The sequence below is a fragment of the Sceloporus occidentalis genome, unplaced genomic scaffold, assembly GCF_023333645.1.
Source record: "Sceloporus occidentalis isolate IW3139 unplaced genomic scaffold, rSceOcc1.0.p SCAF_75, whole genome shotgun sequence".
Classification (NCBI taxonomy): domain Eukaryota; kingdom Metazoa; phylum Chordata; class Lepidosauria; order Squamata; family Phrynosomatidae; genus Sceloporus; species Sceloporus occidentalis.
Window position 1 is genome coordinate 3,223,150 of NW_028317055.1, and position 22,398 is coordinate 3,245,547.

Here is a 22,398-nt window from a genome sequence, read left to right on the forward strand (position 1 = left end):
TGGCTCAGACATATTAAAAGGGCAGATTTCACAACAGCACCACATAAATCTTACAGAAATAGATAAAACACATTTTTAAACATGATCTATTAAAATATCTATTTATGAAAAAACCTACATTTATCAGATATTAAATCATTTCTGCATGTCACTGAGCTTTACAATCAGTTAAATGACAATGAATTGGATTGAAAGAGAAGACAGATAGCAAGTGTAAGTTTTATTAATTTGGTGTCATAATATTCTGTATGGCTGCACATAATTGGGATATATGGGGATGCAGAACACTGCTATATGCCCTGAGCAAGGGGCATCAGGGGGGAAAGAAGAGATTTGAGCCCCAAAGATGGACACTTACAAGGCATGCATGTTCCAGCAAGCAGGACAGGAGCAATGAAAATAGACATGTCTCTTAGATGGACAACTTTCTTGAATCCTCCGTTATACCAGAATAGTTAATCAACCAACGCCCAAGGGAGGAGGAAGGGGCTTCGCTTACTAGAGCTCATAATCTAGAGAATAAGTAGTCTCTAAAAATAGTTATACCAAACCTGCTGTTCACTTTCTTATTGCTGGCAGGTGAAGAATACACGCTAGCTGCGCAAGCAATAAAACTGAGTAACTTCTCAGTACCAAGGCCTTAGTGTGCTTCAAAGATATCACAAGGCAGGCAACAGATGACACGCATGGGACTGGTAGGCTATATATATATATATTTCATGTATACGCTTTCCAAAAGCAGTCATTTTAAGAATAAAATTGAAGAAACTGTTAGCAAGAAAAGAAACATTAGTGCTGCTGGCACAGGCTGAAATGAGCATATGGTATTCTTGATGACAGAATGCATGCAATACTCCCAAGTATTTTATGTTTTCAGTATATCATCTCAGCAGATCCTGAGCTCACCCAACCGTACTGTGTGATTATCACACATAAAGAGATGTTTTAAGCTAGGAAGTATCTAATGGCATTTCCCTTCAGCACCGACGGCTATACTGACACTATGAATAACGTGAGGTGTGCAGCAGTCTTGGCTTTCTAGGATGCAAAGGACAGTTATTGTAAAGCTATGTCGGAAGCAATTTATATTACAAGATGCTCTAAATTATGGATAAACTCTACCTTTGAACAAATGATAAAGATTCAATGGCATTCTTAAGATTTGTATTGCACACCACACAGGTGTCCTGGTTTCATCTGTGAAGCTGAGCATCACAAGGTGGCTCTTCGGATATGGTGGTTGGGTGGCCTCAACTGCAAACTGGCATAATGTCTGCTGTACTCGTTCCATTTTCAATGTTCTCTTTTACTCTCTTAACTGTTAAAGCACTACAGCTGTCCCACATGGCCACCCCACGACAAGAGCCGTTGTTTAAGTATCCGTTTATTTAGACTGCCGGTCAATGAGAAGAGAAGCTGGCAGCAGTATAACCAATTATACCATCTCATTGATAAATATAGTAGCAAATATCCACAGCTAATATCTGAAATCAGTATTTATAAACTGTAAGCCATGAATTTAGTCAAATGCTTAAACATTGAAATATAAACAGCTTCACGATGAACGTGTTATTTAAGGGTGTAAGTAAATTGCTAAAGAGTAGGTGTTAAGACTCCGGTCTTATCAGGTTTTTGGGATTTTGAATTCTCTTGTGCCCAGTATTGTTGATTCCATGCTAATTTGAATCAATCTACAATACTTTAAGGCAGCAGCTCATAAGGATCGAGCCATACTGGAAGCAGAAAGTAGAACATAAATGCCAGTTTTCTTCTTGTAACTAAGAGTTGCGCAATTAATTGTTCATTGTACTTGGGTAGTCATAAAAGTAGCATCAATATTAATCTGTAAGTTAAGTTATTGCAACATCTAGCACAATATAGGGGTCAGACTAGCCAAATCACAGATTCCAGTGGAGAAAACAGCATGAACAACTGAGATGAGATCATTTGATAAAGGGAAAAATGCAAAGTAATATATTTTTATATTAAGTCTCCCTTATGAATATGGACAGTTGCCCAGTGTGAATGCTACTGTACGGTCAAAGAAAACAACAGACTCTGTCTACTGCAGGAACTCATGACCAAAATATAGATGGAGCGTTAAAAGACCAAGATTGCATTGAGCTAAGATCTATAACATTTTACTGCCAAACACTCGATCAACCATTACCCTAGTTGTGAAAAATAATAATAAAACAAAAAAAAAGGAAGGCATCCAGACAAGATTTACTATTTCAAAATGAGTCTTGGAATCACTTAGACAGGTGGTCAGTCTATTACAGTTATTCCCATTGGGGAACTAATGTGAAATCTAGCAATCTGGTTAAATGCGTATGTCCGTCAGGCTGCACAATATTTTATCACTGCTTCACAACAGAGAATTAAACAGTTCATGGGACTCAAGAACCACAATTAAAGATTATGCTCTACTATGATTTCCTCCGTTATAAAAAAAAATAATGAATCTTAATGAAGGATGTATAACATAATATTGAAAATCAGCTTACATGTCTGCATTCCAGTTGCTCTGTTTTAGTGTGATGCCAAATCTTAATAAATTTCATGTATCATTTAAAATGCATGCAGTGGCCATACATATAAAATTGGATTTACTGTTGGAATGGATATTAAATATTCATTGTGCATTTTCTATTTCTGCCCGGCAGTGGTGGTGATATTATTAAAAGCTAGATGAATTGGGTTGTTTAATGTTGTTATATAAAATGCTGAAACTTAAATAAAAAAGATTTAAAAAAAAAAAAGCTAGATGAAGATTATAACTGTTTAGACTAAATTTACAAAAATAAATTAAAATGCATTGTAAGTAAACATAACAGGTCATTCACCATGATTTCATGCCACTGATTTAATATTAGTATATATATCATATATATATCATCTCAGTTTTTGGTGTAAACACCCTTTGTCTTTAAAACACAGGTTTGTTTTTTAACCCCTTATGGACAATGGGCGGTCCCTAAACCCATTGAAAACAATGCATTTTGAGCCCATACATGTACGGGCTTTGTCATTAAGGGGTTCAGGAACATGACAGGTAGGCTATTCCAAACATCCTGGAGAACTAACCACTGTTGTTTCTCTCTCTTTATGTAATCCCAGACAGACTTGATGATGTTGAGTTTGATGCTTTGTGGGGCCATACAAAGTCCTTGTTCTTTATGCTTTAGATAGTTCTTAATGACTTCAGCTGTGTGTTTGTAGTCGTCCTAATGCTGCATAATAAATTTGGAGCCAATCAGGTGCCTCCCTGGTGGTATCGCATGATGAATAAATATCTGCCTGTACTTCTCAGTATTGAAGACACCATTAATTCTGACCAAATCCCCAACTCCATTTGTGGAAATGTAGCCTTGAACTTGCACGAAACCTCCACCATACTGTTGCCTGGAAACATTCATTCTTGTACTGCTCTTCAGCCCTTCGGCCAAAAAACTGCCTTCTGCTACAGCTAAATATTTTAAATATTGACTCATTAGGACCTGCTGCCATTTTTTTCTGCACCACAGTTTCTTTGCTTTCATGAATAGTTGCATTACTTGGCCTTGTTTTTACATTGGAGGTATGGCCACAAGTCTTTCATGAAGACCACTTCTGACTAGACTTCTCCAGACAGTAGATGGATGACCCAGGTTCCCTGCTGGACATTTTCTGATGTACTCAGCAGCATCCCCTTGTTAGTGAGCTAAGCTGTTCTTCACCCAGTTTTATTCCTCTGTTGTAACCTCCATATTAAACAGAGGATCATTAGCACCTGTTTGGTATATTTGTTTAATCATACACCTGACTATATGCCTACAAAATCCCTGAATCAATGCTTCATCCTTTCTAGTGTAATATATATATATATATATATATATATATATATATAGATATATATATAAATATATATATATATATTAAATGATAAAAATAATAGCAGAAGAATCCATTGGAGCAGTATTTCAAATAGCCATTGTACAAATAAACTATGAGAAAAAATGTGTGTTTAATCAGTATATTGAAGTTTACATGTAAGCATTGCATGAACATTGTATTCATGTTTGATCACTTCAACCTTCCTTTTAAATATATACGTATATAAGGTGTGTACAGTATATATGAATGTATAATGAACAAAGACACCAGCTAGCTTTCCTTGCATATTTTACAATATGTTTTGCTATTCATAAATTAACCAGCTTGTGTGTCATTAAAATTACGAGAGCAGATTTATAGAGTATACATATTTTTTCTCTCTCCCACCATATCCATATCTCTCCTCCACGCAAATCTTCCCCAGTCTGCCCCCCACCCGACTACCGCATCTCTCCACAACATTGCAGCAAGTCCGCTCTCATTAGACCTTCACTTTAAGCCTAGCATGACAGACAGTTCAGGCTTATTTATCTAACATTTATTGAACATTTGGACAGCTAATTCAGAAAAGGCAGACTAGATGGGGCAATTGGTTCTTCTCGACCATCACTCTCTCTGCAGCCCTCTGGTATACTGTAGTTTTCCAATACATAAATATTGTTTGTTTAATATGTAAACACTATTAAATCAGTTTATTAAGTGTAATGAATTGCAAATTGCAGGAATGGAAATGTACTTTAAGTACTTATTTAATTTCCATACGAAACAAAGATCATGCAAATAATAAGATGCATGTATTCATACATAAAGGGCAATTATTTTTACACCTGACAATTCCAAGGTTGTACCGTCTATTATTTAGGCAACAATTAAACAAGCCCTAAAAATTAATATTAATACAGCTTAAAAATGGAGATAAACCTGCAAAATACCCCAGATTGTATATTATAAAAATCTAATTATACGTTACACTCAATGCCATTATGAGACTGCAATTAAACATGCACTTTAAGCAGGGAGTTAGCATTGTTTTTTTCTTTATCTTTATTAGACACACATGCTCTGTGCTTTTTACAATGAATTCATTTGTATAAATAAGAGGATAAGTCAGTATATCATTAAGTCATTAAATAACTAATCACGGAATTACAGTGCTCGTTTCCTGATGAAGACTCTGATTTCTAATTGGGAAGCTGTCAGTTTCCTATAGATTTCATAAACAACTGAATTCTGATGGCTTTATGCACGCTGGCAATTTACATTTCCAAGTACAAGTAAATTAATGTACATTTATATTTAAGGATGCAGTCCCACTTACTCTGCTGGCTTTAAAAGGTTTGCATCCAAATTCAGCATTTCCTGAATTAATTATGTTATTAGGGTTGTCATATCAGCAATTTTTTCCAGGGCACATATATATATAGTTTACATGTTGCTGTCCTGTACTGTAGAATGTATAAACACAGAAGCAATTCCATTAGCCACAAACGTGAAGTTATACACTGCACATACTGCAGGGCAGCACTTTTGAAATACTCATTAGAAACGTATTAACTGTGTGTGTGTGCAGAGGGGTATTTACTATGGTCGAAGGCCTAGACCTGACTCATGGCAATGCCCCAGCTACCCCCTGCCGTACTCATTGTGACGCACCAGGATATGATGTCATGACTCGGCCGAGCCTTCATGGTGTAGTCATGGGCTGGTATGTGAAGTCAGAGATAGCCAGATTCCCTAGTTGGCCTAGGCCAGAATATATCACTGTGGAAGTGTCCTACAAAAAACATGCAGATATGGCAACCCTAGCCGCATCAATGCTGCAGTTCCAAAAACACTATTTTTTTAAATGCTAATTTCTTCCTTTCTAGGATAGAAATTCACCAGCATACTTGAATTCTTAAGTACTTGATAATTACAATTATAATAATATATATCATAATAAAGTGATACATGGCGCAACATTTTTAAGTATGATCAGTCAGTTTATTTACAACATAGGTACCCCTAAGAAAAAAACAACAAAACCAATATTAATCATTAAAAAATACATTTAGGGAGAAAGGTTGTGTAATAGGCTCGGTTGTATGGCTATGATTTCTGCACACCCATCTCCAGTACTAGTGGCAGTAGTAAGGCTCCAGGACACATTCATCAGAAATGTATAAATGCAATTTCCTTTTCAAATATAAAACTTTTTAAATTGCTTGATTGTTTTCTTTATTATACGCAAGAAAGACCCAACAAGGTATGTTGAAACAATTAAATAATAAATAAACCAAATGGACGATGCAGTGGTCAGTAAAATGTATGTTTTTCACATTATTTTATTGTTGTACACGCATTTCATTATCCCTGCAAGGTATGCTGTAAAGCACAGGAAGTGTTTTCAGAGTATTACCTGAAAAATAAATTTCTGGGTGGGTTACAATGAATTCTCACCTTCTGATGCCTCTCAAAGTGGAAGAGTCCCAGCATGCCATGCGGCAGGTAAGTATGTGGCCTTCCATGGTGCTTGACAGAACCATGTTCAATTTTTATTGTTCCACCACATGGTTAGATCAAGCACAAAGGAAAACCCCATTAAGAGTCACAGCCAGTGTTAGGCAGCACCAGAGATAGGAGAGCATTGAGAGAAGAAGCATTGAGAAGCATAAGCTGTAGACAGTTGGTGACCACCATGCAATAATAGATGCGGTGGATCATTTCTGCTATGTTTTAGCAGAACCATATTAGAGTCTGTTAGTGTACAGGCATTATAAGAAACACCCAAAAGCAGAAAATGCAGTGGAGGGAACAGGGCTTGTGATTGTTGTCGGATCATAACACGGTATCGCTTTATATAACAGTGCAGACAAGTACATAAGAATCTCTTATACCAGCCTGGCTTCTCAAAATTTCCCGCTTCATAAGCGTCATGGAAATTATAATTCAAACATTGTTAATGAGTGGTGGACCCTGGTTTATTACATGTCCAGTTGTTCAGTTCCATGAAAAACTTGTCTTGTGTCTGGTTTATAAACCTTTGGGATTATCCGTTGTTTCAAAAGTTGTCACTGGATTAGCACAATTTCAGTCTACTACTTCCTCTTGGCGGTATTAACGTTTCACCAGGTCTACTTTTGTGAAGATTGGAATTTGATAACTTGGCAGAAACTCACTGATATCTAAAAAAACAGAGGTAGTGTAGTGGTTGTATCAATGACAAGGAGGTTCTAGCAGCTAAGATGGTATGCTTCTCTGAAGAAGTGAGTTTTGAGATGTTTCTTGAATGATCACTGGCTTGTTTTAGCATATGGATACTATGATGCCTTTAATGGCCCCCATGGTTCCTTGCTGTATTAAATTGGACCCACTGGCCATAACAGGGTCATATGTCTGAACACTCCCTAGGACACAATCAATGGTCAGACATTACACCCTTACAGAAATCTGACATATTTTTTAGTTATATTTGTGAGATATATATTATTTTTGGATACTGCTCCAATGAAGTTTCATAGAGGGTTCCTTTCATCATGCATCAAGTAGCCAAATTTTATATGCAAGACTGAAAAAGAAGCTATTCTAACATGAATAATCATCTATGCGTCATTAACTGATCATGCCACAACGCTTAATTCTCAATAAAATTCAGAAAGGACCATTACATTATTTTCGGTAGTCATTATGGAGTCAGTGAAATGAGACAAACCATCAATCAGAAAGTGTTGAAATGTATGCTGTGAACACGAACCAGCAAACATAATAAGGAAAAACACCACATTAGTATTAACCATTTAAGTAGCAATGTGCAGTTCACCTTCTAGAACTTATTTAACAGATTCAACTTCTTGAGCAGTTTACAAATTAAGAACCATTTGGTCCATCTAGTTTGCCCAGGTGGATAAAGATGATACATTTATTGGCTAATTGAATGGCATTAAATTGAAAGCTTCCAAGACTACTTATGGCTCATGAGGTGTATTATAACTGAAGAAGCGTCAAACCATAAAATTTGATGGCAGATAAGAACCGTTCAGCCAATCTAGTCATCCTGATGTAAAAACTCATACCTTAATCTGTCTTGTTTAAATAGGTGTTCAAAACAAGCATTAGCTGATTTCACACTGTAAAAATATTGTATCATATCCTTAATAAATAACCAAAAAAAACATTCCCATTGTTCCATTTCCATTAGATAAATCCAGGAAAGATCCTCACCTACAAAATGACTGGGCTTTAAGTGAGTTCTTTCAAAACACTTGAGAGAACATTATATCACCAAGACATGAGACACAGAAGCAAACAGGGGGATTTTGAATTATTTAGACAAAGCTGTGCTTTAAGGTGAAGAGGCAGGACTATAAGAACATTATGCATATGAATGCCATGTACAACCCATGAGGTACCAGGCCTAAGTCCCTTGGTGCTTTTAGCAAGCTGTTTTTTATCGACTTCCTCTGGCTGGGTTTGAAATAGTGCCCTTTACAGATGAATGGCACCTTATTTGGTCTCCTGGATGCCCTGGTCAGATACATACTTGGTCTGAAATATTTAGCAAATTAAAAACATAACAGGGCATAGTGGGGAAACATGGTCCACTGTGGCTGTAATGTAATAGGATGCATATTGCTGGTTACATCGGCTGTTATCCTTGGATTATAATTGACATCTACTTGTCAATACAGCTCTACTATGCTATTCATTCATCGAGTAATCACAAAGTAACATGCATTGTTTTAATGTACAAAGTATATTGATTTAGTTACGTTTTTTCAAATTCTGTGTTTTTACTTGCAAACTTCGAGGGCACAAGAGGATTTGTTTGAGGCAGGGAGAGTGTTTCAATGGTATTTTCCTCCACACATTGCACATATCATTCACACACACACACACACACTACTGTTCAAAATGTTGTGCTCACTTAGAAATGTCCTTGTTTTTTAAAGAAAGGCAGATTTTGTCAATTAAAATAACATCAAATGTTTCAGAAATACAGTGTAGACATTGTTAATGTTGTAAATGACTACTGTAGCTGAAAACTGCTGACTTTTAATGGAATATCTTCATAGGCGTACAGAGGCCCTTTATCAACAGCCATCACTGTGTTCCAATGACACATTGTGTTCGCTAATCCCAGTTTAAATTTAAAAGGTTTAAAAGTAATTGGTTGTTAGAATATGTGGTGTTTGTATGTGTACATACACAAGTATACATATATAATCCACCAATGTTTAAATATTACAAAGCATAAATAAAGACCCTGCCAGCTTCTTGTTTATGGGGATAGGAAAGGGATGACATTATAGACATGATGGGATTGATTAGGGAAGGTGGGAGTATGCCACTCTGCCTCCAGATATGCCTTGTGACCCCCTATATGTCACTCTGCATCCAGAAATGCCTTATACCCCTATATGCCACTCTGGCATATAGGGGGTTAAAAGGCATATCATGGGACAGAGTGGCATATAGGGGGGGTATAAGGCATTTCTGGAGGCAGAGTGGCATATAGGGGACACACTTACATACACACACACATGCCGATTTTTTTGTTTTTAACAAATACAAAAAAATATTATCTAGTTTGTACAAAAAATACATTAGTTTACTGACCTTCTACTTCTCTTCACTTCCGTCCTCTGGTAGCTGCACACTGTTCTCTTCTCTATCCTTACAGGATGTCACTGACTCGACATCCGGTACTCCAGCAGTCTGAGTGCGAGGGGGCGGAGCTTTCGCCCCTCACGCTGCTCCCATCACTATGCGGCCATCAGACTGCTGGGAATGTAATCTAAACGGCGGATGCGTGCTGATGCCGCCGGCCGGAGCTACTTTAACACTTTTTTTTTATGTAATATGGCAAGCTGGATCGGCTTGCCATATAAAGTAAAAAAAAAAAGTACGAGGGGGCGGAGCTTTCACCCTTCACGCTGCTCCCATCACAAGGCGGCCATCGCACACGGCTTCTGGGTGCTGATGCCGCCGGCGCTGCTTTAATACATTTTTAAAATTTAATATGGCAAGCCGGACCAGCTTGCCATATTAAATTAAAAAAACAAGTATTATAGTAGCGCCGGCCGGCCGCATCAGCACCCAGTGGCCGCTTAGATTAGATTTCGGGCAGCCTGGGGGGCAATTGTCCCCCTGCCCAGCCCGCCCCTGGCGCCAGAGGCGGCTTCCAATCCCTCTCCGCCGGCCGAATCTGCGGGCCCACCGGGAAATTTCCCGGTATCCCGGTGGGCCAGTCCGGCCCTGCTTGGGCCCCCTTGAGTGGCAGAACTCCAGGGCCCGGTCACAGTCGCGACCCCTGTGACCCCGGTAGTTCTGCCACTGATGTCAGCTACATTGCAATGAGCACACTCTTACCACTTGTTTTCTACTTGTCAGAGAACCGGCATATCTAAGAACTTTGCAGCACCCCCTGCTGGCCATGAGTAGATGTGCAGTGTGTGCACATTATTCATTCATATGAAAAGCCCTAGGCATATTTCTTACTTACCCACTCTCTACAGAGATGCCTCCGAAAATAATCATATATCTGTCATAAATAAACCATATGCCACCTAAATACAGTTATACTAAGTATCATCAAACTAACCCACAGAAAAGAAAGCAACAAAACAAAGTGTTTTGTCTGATGTATGGCCGGTGCTTAGAACAGGTAACCTAAGTTACTCCACAGCATGGCACCTATTGTAAGGGTACAGAAGAAGAGACTGTTCCCAACCCCAGAGCTCTACACACATATACCGTATCTAAACACACACTCATAATCATAAAATATCATTTAACACATGTATGTTGTAGTAGGGAATCCACAATCTGAACTGAAATGTTCTCAACATTTATTTTTCTTGAAATGAAAAAAAACCTAAAATAAGCCATCACTATTTGGCATAGCAGGAACTTAACTGACAAACTTAATTTATCCTTAAGAGAAAAGGTTACTCATTATATATATGATTTCTTTTGGGCCAAAACTCAATTTAAATTAAAAAAATCAGTGTACGGTGCAAGCAATGTTGAATACAGAAACAAATGCTTAATAGAACACAAAGCAGCTGATTTCTGTTCTTTTGTTTTGCCCATCAATATAATTGGTTTTCTCTAAGCCTAACCAAATTTACCAAATGTGATTTCAAAAAGATGCCCTATAATATCCATTACAGAAAACACTGTCTTGCTTATTTGATTAGAGGGCTCTCTGGAATTGCTCATATTAGAATAGAAAAGACAGCACTGACCGAGGTAAATGAATTACCTGTACAACGGAACTTCTTGCTCTTGATCTGGCTGATGCGTTTGTTGGCGAGGCGACGTGGGCTGGTGCATCGGGCGCCACTAGTTTCTATTGGATTATCTTGCAGGTAATCAGCAAGCCACTTTAAATGGCAGTCGCACACAAATGGGTTCTGCGCTAAATGCCTGCGGGAGAGACGAGATGTTTAGTCGGCGAAAAACTAAGACACTATTCTCCATCACCGATTTATGGTCTTCCTACCATAAATAAATCAACTTGGTATAGACTAGGGAAGTTCCAAAGTACAAGCTACAAAGTGCTTTATACAACTGTATAGTGTTGCAGAGTGTGATGGCACTATTATTATGGTATTTCCCCCCTAGTTTACATCTAAGGATTGCTTTTATTAAGTTTATATGGCTTATTCTGATCTGTAAATGCCATTATGTTGGGATGTGGTTATGTAGTATTTGGCTTTATGGGAAATCCATTCCTAATAAGTTATTTTTCAGTAAGTGAATTACACAACATCCCAAAAAAAACCCCAGAAGAACCACCAAATACAAAGACACAAAAGAGAAAATAATATGCGGGGAAGAGGAGAGGAAAGAAAGGACTGATAAAGGGAAGCAGGGGAGCTCATAGAGTGCCAAACAAAAAGCTGAGACAGAGAAATCGCAGCAGCTATGGAGAGCCCTCCATATACAATGGTAGTCCAGGCAAACAGCTGCGAACTGACAGACAAAAACACAGTTACAGGACTATTACAGGTTGGAGACAGAAAAAATGAAAAACGAGTTAAGAATTGTTTTTTATGGGTTTATAAAAAAAATCCTTACCAACATTAAAAAAAAAGTGTTAAATATACTGTATTGTTTTGTGTTTGCAGTATATTTATTTCAAAATATTACTAGATTTTTGTAGTTAACTACAAAACTATTCTGGATTTTTACATTTTTAGTTCACTGTTGGCGCTATATAAATAAAAGATAATAATAATAATAATAATATAAACAATAAAAACATAGATGAGACTGTTATAAAAATATATTAACTGTAGCAACATATCTAAAGTAAATAATTTAAAATAATTTAAATAATTATACACTGCAGCTTGTGTTAATTAAACACCTTTTCCTACTTAGTTATTCACCTTAATGCATTATGTTAATAAACTGGGAGATAATACACTTAATATAGACCAATTGAATCTTTAGTCTTTCCTTTTCTTTTAGAGAGGTATTAAAATGTTGTTCTTTTATTCATCTGATTTTAGATTCACTTTAAGTGGGTAATCAGCCATACTTGACGATTTGATCTCTTTTTGCTTTTGTATGCTGTAGGCGTAAGTATGGCAAATCTAGTGATTGAACTAGATAGTAAATTGAAGATAAGAACGTAAAAAAAAAAACAGAAGTTATTCTAATCTCACCGCAATTACCTGTTTTAGATGTTATCGCTTGTATAACAAGCTTGCATAAAAATCAATGACCTTTTGGTCTACTACAGCTCCTGGGACCTTCCAAGCAAGAATAATCTTAAACTTAAAATATATGGCATAGGACAAAATATATTTATATACATATTGTTAAATGAGTAATTGTTAAAATAGCATTTTGAATAGGTTGTAACATAAAAGGGGTAGTCGTGTAAAATGTACCAATATATATACGTATATATAACTGTAAAATATGTGATCATTTAAAGTCTTAGTTCTAACATTTTAAATATGACCTCCATCTATGTAATCCATCCATGTAATATTTCTCATGCAAGCATGTGTTTCAACATTCCCATGCAAATGAAAAAGGGTCAAGATGCTGTTTGGCACTGAGAAGGTGACTTCAAACAAATGTCTACATTTTAATAATGTACGCGTCATAATATGACTGAATCAGCTCAGCAAGAATCTATTTAACTTTGTAATGAAATAACACTATATAGTAATATTAGGCTTCGCTAGGAATTGTAAAATCATGGATGTGTATCAAAGATGGCGAGTGAAGATATTATATGACTTTTAATGTAAGCGATATAATATGTAGTCTGAAATGGCATCTGATGTGCAGGTGATAGTGAAAAGTAATACTGCACCTTGTTATAAAAAGATATTTCCTCTGCACAAACTGAACAGACAAAGACACACATATACATATTATTACATTTATTTAATACAGATTTCATTTGGATCAGGGTTCAGTATTATAGAAGCTAGATGAAAAAGATAACTCATTATGTCGCTGTTAATGAACTGACAGGGCCAAAAGTGTCAATGGCTGAGTTGACCTGGTTGCCTCCTTGTCCTGCAATAATCCAATAGGTGCAGCAAGAAACTGGTGATGAATTCATCAAAGGCGTTTTGAAAATATGTTTGAAGACTCAATACTATGGTGACAATAATACTGAGGTTTTTTAGGTTTTTTTTTTAAACACAGTAACTCCTAGTGTTTTGCTTCTAGATGTCCCTCTATCACGGTGTAAAACCACTTTGGTGAAGAGACCTACACGTGTTAAAGAATTCATGGCAGATGAAACAGCTAATTGCCATTCAAATAAAGGACTAGTCAACGTATATGTTTTCATTCAGAATATATTTCAAAAGTGAACAATTAAGTATGGATGCAGCTTCCTACATATTTTGGTGTGACTTCATTTTAAAGATATAATTAAAAATGATGCACAACGGTATTTATTAAGCCTGTGGATCAGTACTTCCTAAGTTTAAGCCCTTCTTCTCCAAATTGTCTGTTATTTGACATAGAGCAAAAAATATTTTTTACATGTATGAATAGTCTCTAAACAATTCTTAGGGTGTCACGATCTGAATCATTATTAACCTAACGGAATTTGAGCCTCGTCAACATGCTTTGTTCTGAATGATGAATGAATGAATAGTAAACATAAATGAAAGCTTTAAGTAAAAACAAAACAGTTGTGCGCTAGATAACCTTAGTATACTTACAGAGTCTGGATTGATTGAAGAGGCGCAAATAAACCTTTGCTGATAGTCTGCAGTTTGTTGTCATATAGCGAGAGTAGGTTTAGATTTTGGAGATCTTGAAATGTATTCACCCTTAGGCAATTTATTTTATTGGCGTTCAGAAGTCTGTGGTGAGAAAAAAAAAGAATTTAACCAATAAAACCAAGAACACATCCAAAAAATGTATTTTTCTGTAATGGGCACATAAAAAGTTGAAATCAACTTGTGTGTTAAAACTGTCTCTGGTGCTATGACACAAGAAGGAAATGTAAGCTGCGCTAATTTAAATAAAATTATCTTCTATATATATATATATATATATATATAATTATTATTATTATAATATAATAATGACAGAAACAGAAAAATCTAATTTGTACAACATTTTATTTCATATTACAAGCAGATACATTTTTTTCTCTCAAAATGCTAAAATATACAATTACCGTTATTACCAGACAGTACATTTAGTTAATTTAACAAATTTGCATGTTAGTTTATTCTTTAGAGGCAATTTCCTCCAAACGATTGTAACCTACAATCTCAGGTTTTAATTTTGTACAATAATAAAAAGCTGGCTTGGTCATTTCAGCTTTATCAAATAAAAGTTGCTTGCCTCCAGTCAACCAAAGAATAATTTGTATGTGTATTAACAGTTTTAAGAAGAGAAACTGCTAAAAAAAAACCAGATCTTGCAGATTTAGAAGGGAGGTAAACAGGGACCATACTTGCGGTGGTTCTATTACAGTGATACAGTGGAGGAATGAAGTGCATGTGTTAGATTTTACCTACTGTGTTGTTTTTGGCATGTTTCTTGGCAATAGAAAGGTTTCTAAAGAGAACTTGTAAGCCTGCCATTAAATTAAAAGGCAGGGTGTCCATATGGATTTCATTTATTTCAATACCCCAAGAGGGTCATAATATTATCATATTGCCTTCTCTACTGAATTCTAAATTGAATACTGTTAATGTATACATGAATTGTTCCATCCCTTCTCATCAATTCCCATTTTGTCATCATTTTTCATCTAGAGTGACATACTGCTACTTGTGTAAATGAAGTGGGGGGGGGCTCTTCATGCTGCGAATGTCATGCCTTCACCCACCCCATTTATGTGAAGCTGATTACAGGATATGTTTGGCCAGGGTCCTCCATGAGTTCTTAGAATGAAGGGGTTGGCTTTTACCTCCATAAATATTGGTTCAGTTCCCAAGCCTAGTCTATGGAAAGCGAGTTTGCTTAGTCCTTTCCCAACAGTCTGCATTCACTGAATCAACTCATGATTTAACTTAACATTAGGATGAATAATGTTTACATGGAATCTTTTTTGCCTTTTGGAGTAAGGAAGCAGTAGCTATGAATTCAAAAGTATAAAAAAACTATTATAAATGCTGTAATCTAAACTATTGCCATTTACAAACCTGATCATTATTGTCTTCCTTCAATTTGCTTGATGAAATAAGTACTTTCAGCACAATACACGTTGAGTACACACTATGTAGGTTCAGTCCTTTAATTAGGTACATTACAATAATAAAGCATTTTCTATAATGGCAGGACTATACTCCACATTTTATATAGGTTTGCTTATTTATTTATTTTTTACAGGGATCAGTATTGAAGTACGTATATATGCCAATACTCACTGACTCAAATATTATGCTATTTTTTTAATGCAGTTTTTAACTTTTAATAACAGTTCAGCCTGACCCCCCCATAGTTTCCCCTGTTTTAAAAAAAATAAATAAATGATGAAAAATTACAATAACTATGAGGGTGTTCTAATCAGAGTGTTCGTATCAGTGTGTTCCCCATTTAATAGGAAGAAATCCAATCTGGAGTGTTTTGAATGCTCAATTAGATCTAATCAGGATGTGCTACTTCCAATTGTTTAACAGCAGGTCGAAGGAAACCTAATGCAAGCTATTTACATCCTTAGCATCTATTTATGTCCTTAACATCTGTTCATTGGGAAAATAGAGAGCATTACTAATGTACTGTACAGGCGGGAAACAAATGTTTGCTATCCACATCTGTAAACGAAATCAAATACCATTACAGACATTAACAGCTTCTTTTCATTATGCAAGTCAATCAAGTCGCAGTGACCTTGTCAATGTCACATGTGCAGGGAACGCTTTGTAATCACCCACCCGTATCTCTCACAGCTTGAGATAATATCAGCAGTTTGCGGACAGAATAGTTTGTCATTAAATGGAACACAGGTTGCATCAAAGCATTTGCGCGCAAATAAATATCGCAACAGTGCCCTCTTTTTTGTGTCTCATAAATAGCTGAGTTTTATTCATTTTATTGCCTTTGGTGAGATACTGAAATCCATAATTGCATGGCTCAGCAGGTTGGCTGAAGCAATCTTTGCACTTCATTGCTTTGAAAACACAGGGGTATATTTACTAACTTGCGAGTGTGCAGACTAGGACATGCAAATGTCTCTTAGATCAGGTTAACTGAGAATGTGGGAAGCTGTATGGGCTGTCCTATGGTATATCCCATTTAGGAGTATATCAAAAGTTCACAAAACAAGTAGAAGATAAAATCCACTTCTGCTTCTGGATGACCTATGCAGAATGGATTGTACTTATGTCCAGAGCTTTCAGAGTCAGTGACGTGAGCAGATATTGGAAGTTTACAGCTTCTTCCAAAGTTTCCTAAAAGGTGGAAAAGTTGTGATATTCACAAGTACATTGTTTTGCTCTTTTTTATGTCAATAATGTACTATGGAGAGAGAAGAGGTGATACAGCTTGTAAGATGGAGGAAGAATGACAGGTGGTAGGAGACAGTGTGGAAAGACATCAGGTTGAGGTAGATGTTTGGCATGATGTATGAAGATGGGAATGCAGAGTGGAGAGGAGCAGGGAGGAGAAGAGCTAGGGAAAAGGGCCAAAAAATTATGCCCATCAGTGGATATGCTAGTTTTATGAAGAAAAAACAGACAATGCCTTTTTAATGATCTAAAACACTGAGTCTAACATGTGAGGTGTGAACATGTCAAGGGCAAAAACAAAACTGGTTTCACTGGTACCATTCTTCTGCATCCCATTACCCTTACAATTCCCATATAGTTTGTGTGTGTGTGTTCACAACAACACCATGAATTCAACTTCCTGTCAGTTTTTAAAAAAATATGTAGGCACTGAAGTTATCCAACAATAAGAGGGAAAGCTTCTTGACCGATTTCCAAGAATGTAATTTCCATCCTGCTTAACTAGTTAGAGGAATATACTGGTTCCTCTCTGAGGAACAATATACAGGAGTCAGAGTTTCTTGGCAACCTCATACCAACAGAGTAACATTTACAATACCTGGCAAGCAATAAGCCATTGGGATTGAAAGTGACATGAGCACATTTTTTAGGTAGAATTGCTTGATCTGTACAAACATTTTCAAAATATTCCCTTCAACCTGCACTGATATCTCCTTACCAGCCCTCTGGTTTATAGATGCCACATAGGATTCTTTATTCCTCCAGACAATTCCAACATAGAAATTATATTTTCTTTAAATAGATTTAACTGGGAAATTTGCTTGCTTTTTCTTTTAAACATTCTTCATAGATGACTGTGGCAGTGGGACCCCCCCCCCCCCACACACACAAAACAATCTATTTCACAAAAGCTAAAAACATATTCATCATAACAATACTCACAGCAATTGAAGGGACACGAGGCCATCAAAAAGCCCTTTGGGAATTTCTGTGATCTTGTTTCCGTATAACACTCTGTAAGATGCAAAACAAGCGCAGAAAGTGTTAGACAACAGCTGTTTTATTGTATCTCCCTGTACCGCATTATCATTTTTATTGATCTTGGGTGCTGTGCTCAGGAACCATGGTTCATACGAGCAGTCTTTCATTTAACAAGCAATCTAATTTCCATCCAAGGGAAGCAAGCGGCATTAAATGAAATATTATGATTCATCCTTTGCCTGATGTTCAACATGCATTATAAACAATGTGACTGATCAACTGGCTCTGAATCATTGCTTGAAAGGTCTGCTGAGTGCACTTTGGAAAAGCTTAAAACTCAAGCAAGTCGTTTGCGATAGAAATTAAGAATGCATGCGATAGACATAAGCTTATCTTAAATATAAGGCAAGAACAAGGCAAGTAAGGTTTGCTGTTTTTACTATAAGGGCCGAACAGTTTTTATCTGCTCTTATTTCTACGTTTGGCATACAGAGAATGTATCTTTTTTTGTTTGTTCCGTTTTATCTTTAATATGAAAACTGCATGCAGTGCCTTTTGGAGGCAAGCTGCAATTGATAGGATAATGTATAACAAACACCAGAAAAAGGTAATGACATATTTTGGGGAGATTAAAATTTTTTCTGTGCTGTTTTAGAAGCTAAAATGTTTAAGCGTCATTGTATTGGATGACGCAATAGCCCTGGTAATATTAGCGCCATATTTTCTTACTATTGTTCCTCAATACACAAACATTTTCTCATGATTCCAGTGAAAACGCTGCTAACGTGGACAGCAAAAAGCTGAAACCATTCTGGAACCTCTCTAGAAACAAAAACACACTCTGGTGTATCTGACTTCATTTTCTTGTACATTTTATACTTCTTCTAACTGGAGTTGACATATTTTGGATTGTCACCTCAGTTCACATTAGTCAGGATGAATCGGTTTTTTTTTTAATCTTTACATAATCTGGGTGTAATGAGTCTTCTAGTTCAAACAATGATCATGGGGCCTTGACACTTGATTCTCTAAAGTAATTCTAATCTCCTCTTTCGACCCCTGCTTACATATTAAAACCAGATGTTGTGAAAAATGAAGAAAAGGAGTTCTTTTAAAAGAATTTGATCTTTTTAAAAACAAATCCATTCCAAGCAGATCAGTTTAACCCCTTCGAGACAAAGGCTGATTTTACTTTTTGTACCCTTTGTGACAATGGCCTTTTTAACATTTCTGCGCTGCTTGTGTTTAGCTGTAATTTTCTTCTTTCCCGTTTACTGAACCCACACACATTAGATATTGTTTTTTTCAGGACAAGAAGGGCTTTCTTTAGATGACATTGTTTTGATTGTATCATATTATTTACTATTAAAAAAATTATAAAATATGGTGAAAAATTTAGAAAAAAATGACTGTTTCTAACTTTTAGTTGAAAAATCTTTTACTCATCTATAAAAGGTAATGAAAAAACCTGCTAAATAGATTCTACTATTTGTCCTGAGTTTAGAAATACCCAATGTTTTTATGTTTTTTTGCTTTTTTCTACCCATTATGGGGCAATAAGTACAGGTAGCGTTTTGCTATTTCAAAGCCATTTTTTCCAAATCTGGTAATTCTTCCCCCCATGTGCCATTTCGGGTATCTTTGAACCCGGCCAATGCAATTTACCCCATCAAGTCATATATTTTTGAAAACTAGACAGCCCAGGGTATTCCAAATGCTAGTATTTTAACTCTTTCCATGCACCATATCTACCACCAGTCTTTGTCAAACTTTATGGTAGTCATTTTTTTGCATTTGTTTTGTCATACACATTTTACTTCAGGTATGAATTAAAATGTTCTAGTTTATGTCACTATCACAAAACACCCCAATATGTGTTCAGCAACATCTCCTGAGCGCAGCGATACCCCACATGAATGATTTTGCCTGGCTGTTTGGGGGCAAAAGGGCCACATTTGGGGCATGCGCATTTTTCAATGTTGAACTTTGGCATTTGGGGATCCACTGCCCATGCCCTATTTGGTACATCTTTGAGCCGGGCCATTTCAGTGTGCCCAATAAACCCATATATTTTTGAAAACTAGACACCCCAGGGTATTTCAAATGCTAGTATTTTAACTCTTTCCATGCACCATATCTACCACCAGTCTTTGTCAAACTTTGCGGTAGTCATTTTTTTGCATTTGGTTTTCCACACACATTTTAATTCAGGTATGAATTAAAATGTTCTCGTATATGTCACTATCACAAAACACCCCAATATGTGTTCAGCAACATCTCCTGAGTACAGCGATACCTCACATGAATGATTTTGCCTGGCTGTTTTGGGGCAAAAGGGCCACATTTGGGGCATGCGCTTTTTTCAATGTTGAACTTTGGCATTTGGGATCCACTGCCCATGCCCTATTTGGTACATCTTTGAGCCAGGCCATTTCAGTGTGCCCAACAAAACCATATATTTTTCAAAACTAGACACCACAGGGTATTTTAAATGCTGGTATTTTAACTCTTTGCATGCACATATTTTACCACCAGCATTTTTTCAAAGTTTGCAGCAATATTTTTGTGTGTGTATTTTTCCCACACACACCTACTTTATGTATGAATTTACAGCTCCTGGTATATGCCGCTGTCACACGACACCCCATAATGTGTTCAGCAACATCTCCTGAGTGCAGTGATACCCCACATGCATGGGTGTGTCATTTTTTGGGGGAACTAAAAGGCCACATTTGGTACGTGTGCATTTTTCTAATTGGAAATTAGATGTGTGGCCATCCTTCCCCCCGTGTTAATTGGGACGTTGTTGAACCTGGCCCATTCAATTTACCCCATCAAATCATACATTTTTTAAAAGTAGACACCCCACGGGCATTTAATATGCCAGTATTTTAACTCTTTCCATGCGAGAATTGTTTTAAGCTAATATGCTAATTTTAGGACTTGCTCACAAAAATATATTTTTTATATATATATATATTTTTTTTTTTATTTTTTTTTTAAAAAAATTTAACATTTTTTTTCAACTTGGAGGTTCCCCTGATAGTGACATCAGTGGGAAATGATTTTTACATTTTACTGTTTTTTTACTATTTTTTTCTAATTATTATTAATTTTATTTTATTTTTTAATTTATTTTTACTAATCACACTGTGATTAGAAAGCTGGGCTCCATTGACTTGCATGGTGAATGCAGTACCTGTATTCAACCTGCAAGTGGAGCCAAAGTTCTCTAGATGGTCTGGGCTATCTAGCGAACTTTTAAAATTTGTGGTTCCTGTTACAGGACGGCGGCCATCTTCCTTGATGGCGAAGATTGCCGGCAGCTGCGGCTGTGACCGCTCTCCGGAGCGGTCACAGCCCATCAAAAGGTTAGTGTTTGGTGTCGCTGGATGCCTCCTGATCGAGGCATTCCAGCGACACCATTTAAGTTCCTAAGTTTAAACGCTTTTAAAACGGGCGTCCGCCGCCATACAAAGTATGGCGGATGTTGACGCCCCGTGGAGGGGCCAGAGATGGCCCCTTCGTGCCGATCGCGGCGTTGCTGAATGCCTCGAGGTCGAGGCATTCAGCAACGCTTTTTGGGTGCAGAAAGCGATAGTAGATCGTTTTCTGCACCCGTTTAAAGACGTGCCGGTCCTGGCACGTCAATTGTCGTAAAGCACATGCTTTTCCGTGCCGTGCCAGGACCAGCAATTGTCATTAAGGGGTTAAGGAATAAACTCTAGGGTGAAAAGTTGTGCTTCCAAGACTGCAAAATTTAGACAAATTTAGAAAATGTTACTGACTTTCAGTATATTTATATTATATTATAATATATTATAATATTTAATATTATAATATTTTATATTATATTTCAGTATACATATATATATATATATATATATATATAATGTATTGTTTTAAAATAAAAAATGTCCAGTCAATAAGTTAGCATGTGTCATTACAATGGAAACTCCAAATAATAAATATTTACTTAAGTATGTAATTAACACAAAACCCATGTAAATCTACAATCTATAGTAAATAGTATATTGTATAACCAGTTGTATAATAGAAACAAACACTATTTGTTTTGTTCAATTATTAGATGAAAATTATAATATAAAAGACAAGGTTTCCAACTTTGTGGGACCAGTTTGGGGAGAGATTGAGAGCCAGGACTTCTCATCCAACATATCACTAGTGGATGGCATTGTCATCGTTATTTTATAAGTTAAACATAATTCAGTTCTAGTTACTGAAATATGTACAGACGTGTTTGTGAAATTATACTTTATCCAAGCAGAATGAGATAGAAAGTTGATTTCTAATTAACAATTTCTGGACAAATATGCTTTCACATGCAGAGAAGTGACGTAAATCCTTCAATGTCAGATGGACTGGAGGCCTGGAATTCTAATCAAGAAATTACATCAAGTGACTCAAATGAGGATATTAAACTGCTCCAAATCCAAAAGTGTACAGACGAGAAAAACAGACACACAGAGTTAGAGCTGACGTACTGGCACCAGAGAAGTCTTTAATCACCAAACAATTTGTAGGTTGCTCATGTAGAAAGGACTTTAATAGGGTTATGCAGAGACTTCTATTTACAGAGACTGCAATCTGC

At 36.5% G+C, this 22,398-nt stretch overlaps 1 protein-coding gene across 1 annotated transcript in view; it reads right to left on the reverse strand.

Annotated features, from left to right (window-relative positions):
- Positions 1 to 22,398, reverse strand: part of LOC149285895 (slit homolog 3 protein-like) — a 300,871-nt gene that overhangs the window by 46,080 nt on the left and 232,393 nt on the right. Inside the window, exons 12-14 of the mRNA XM_089494777.1 lie at positions 17,748 to 17,819; positions 14,061 to 14,204; positions 11,120 to 11,283 (exon numbers count right to left, since the gene is read on the reverse strand). Of these exons, the coding sequence (XP_089350903.1) occupies positions 11,120 to 11,283; positions 14,061 to 14,204; positions 17,748 to 17,819 (380 nt within the window). The remainder of the gene's footprint in view (positions 1 to 11,119; positions 11,284 to 14,060; positions 14,205 to 17,747; positions 17,820 to 22,398) is intronic.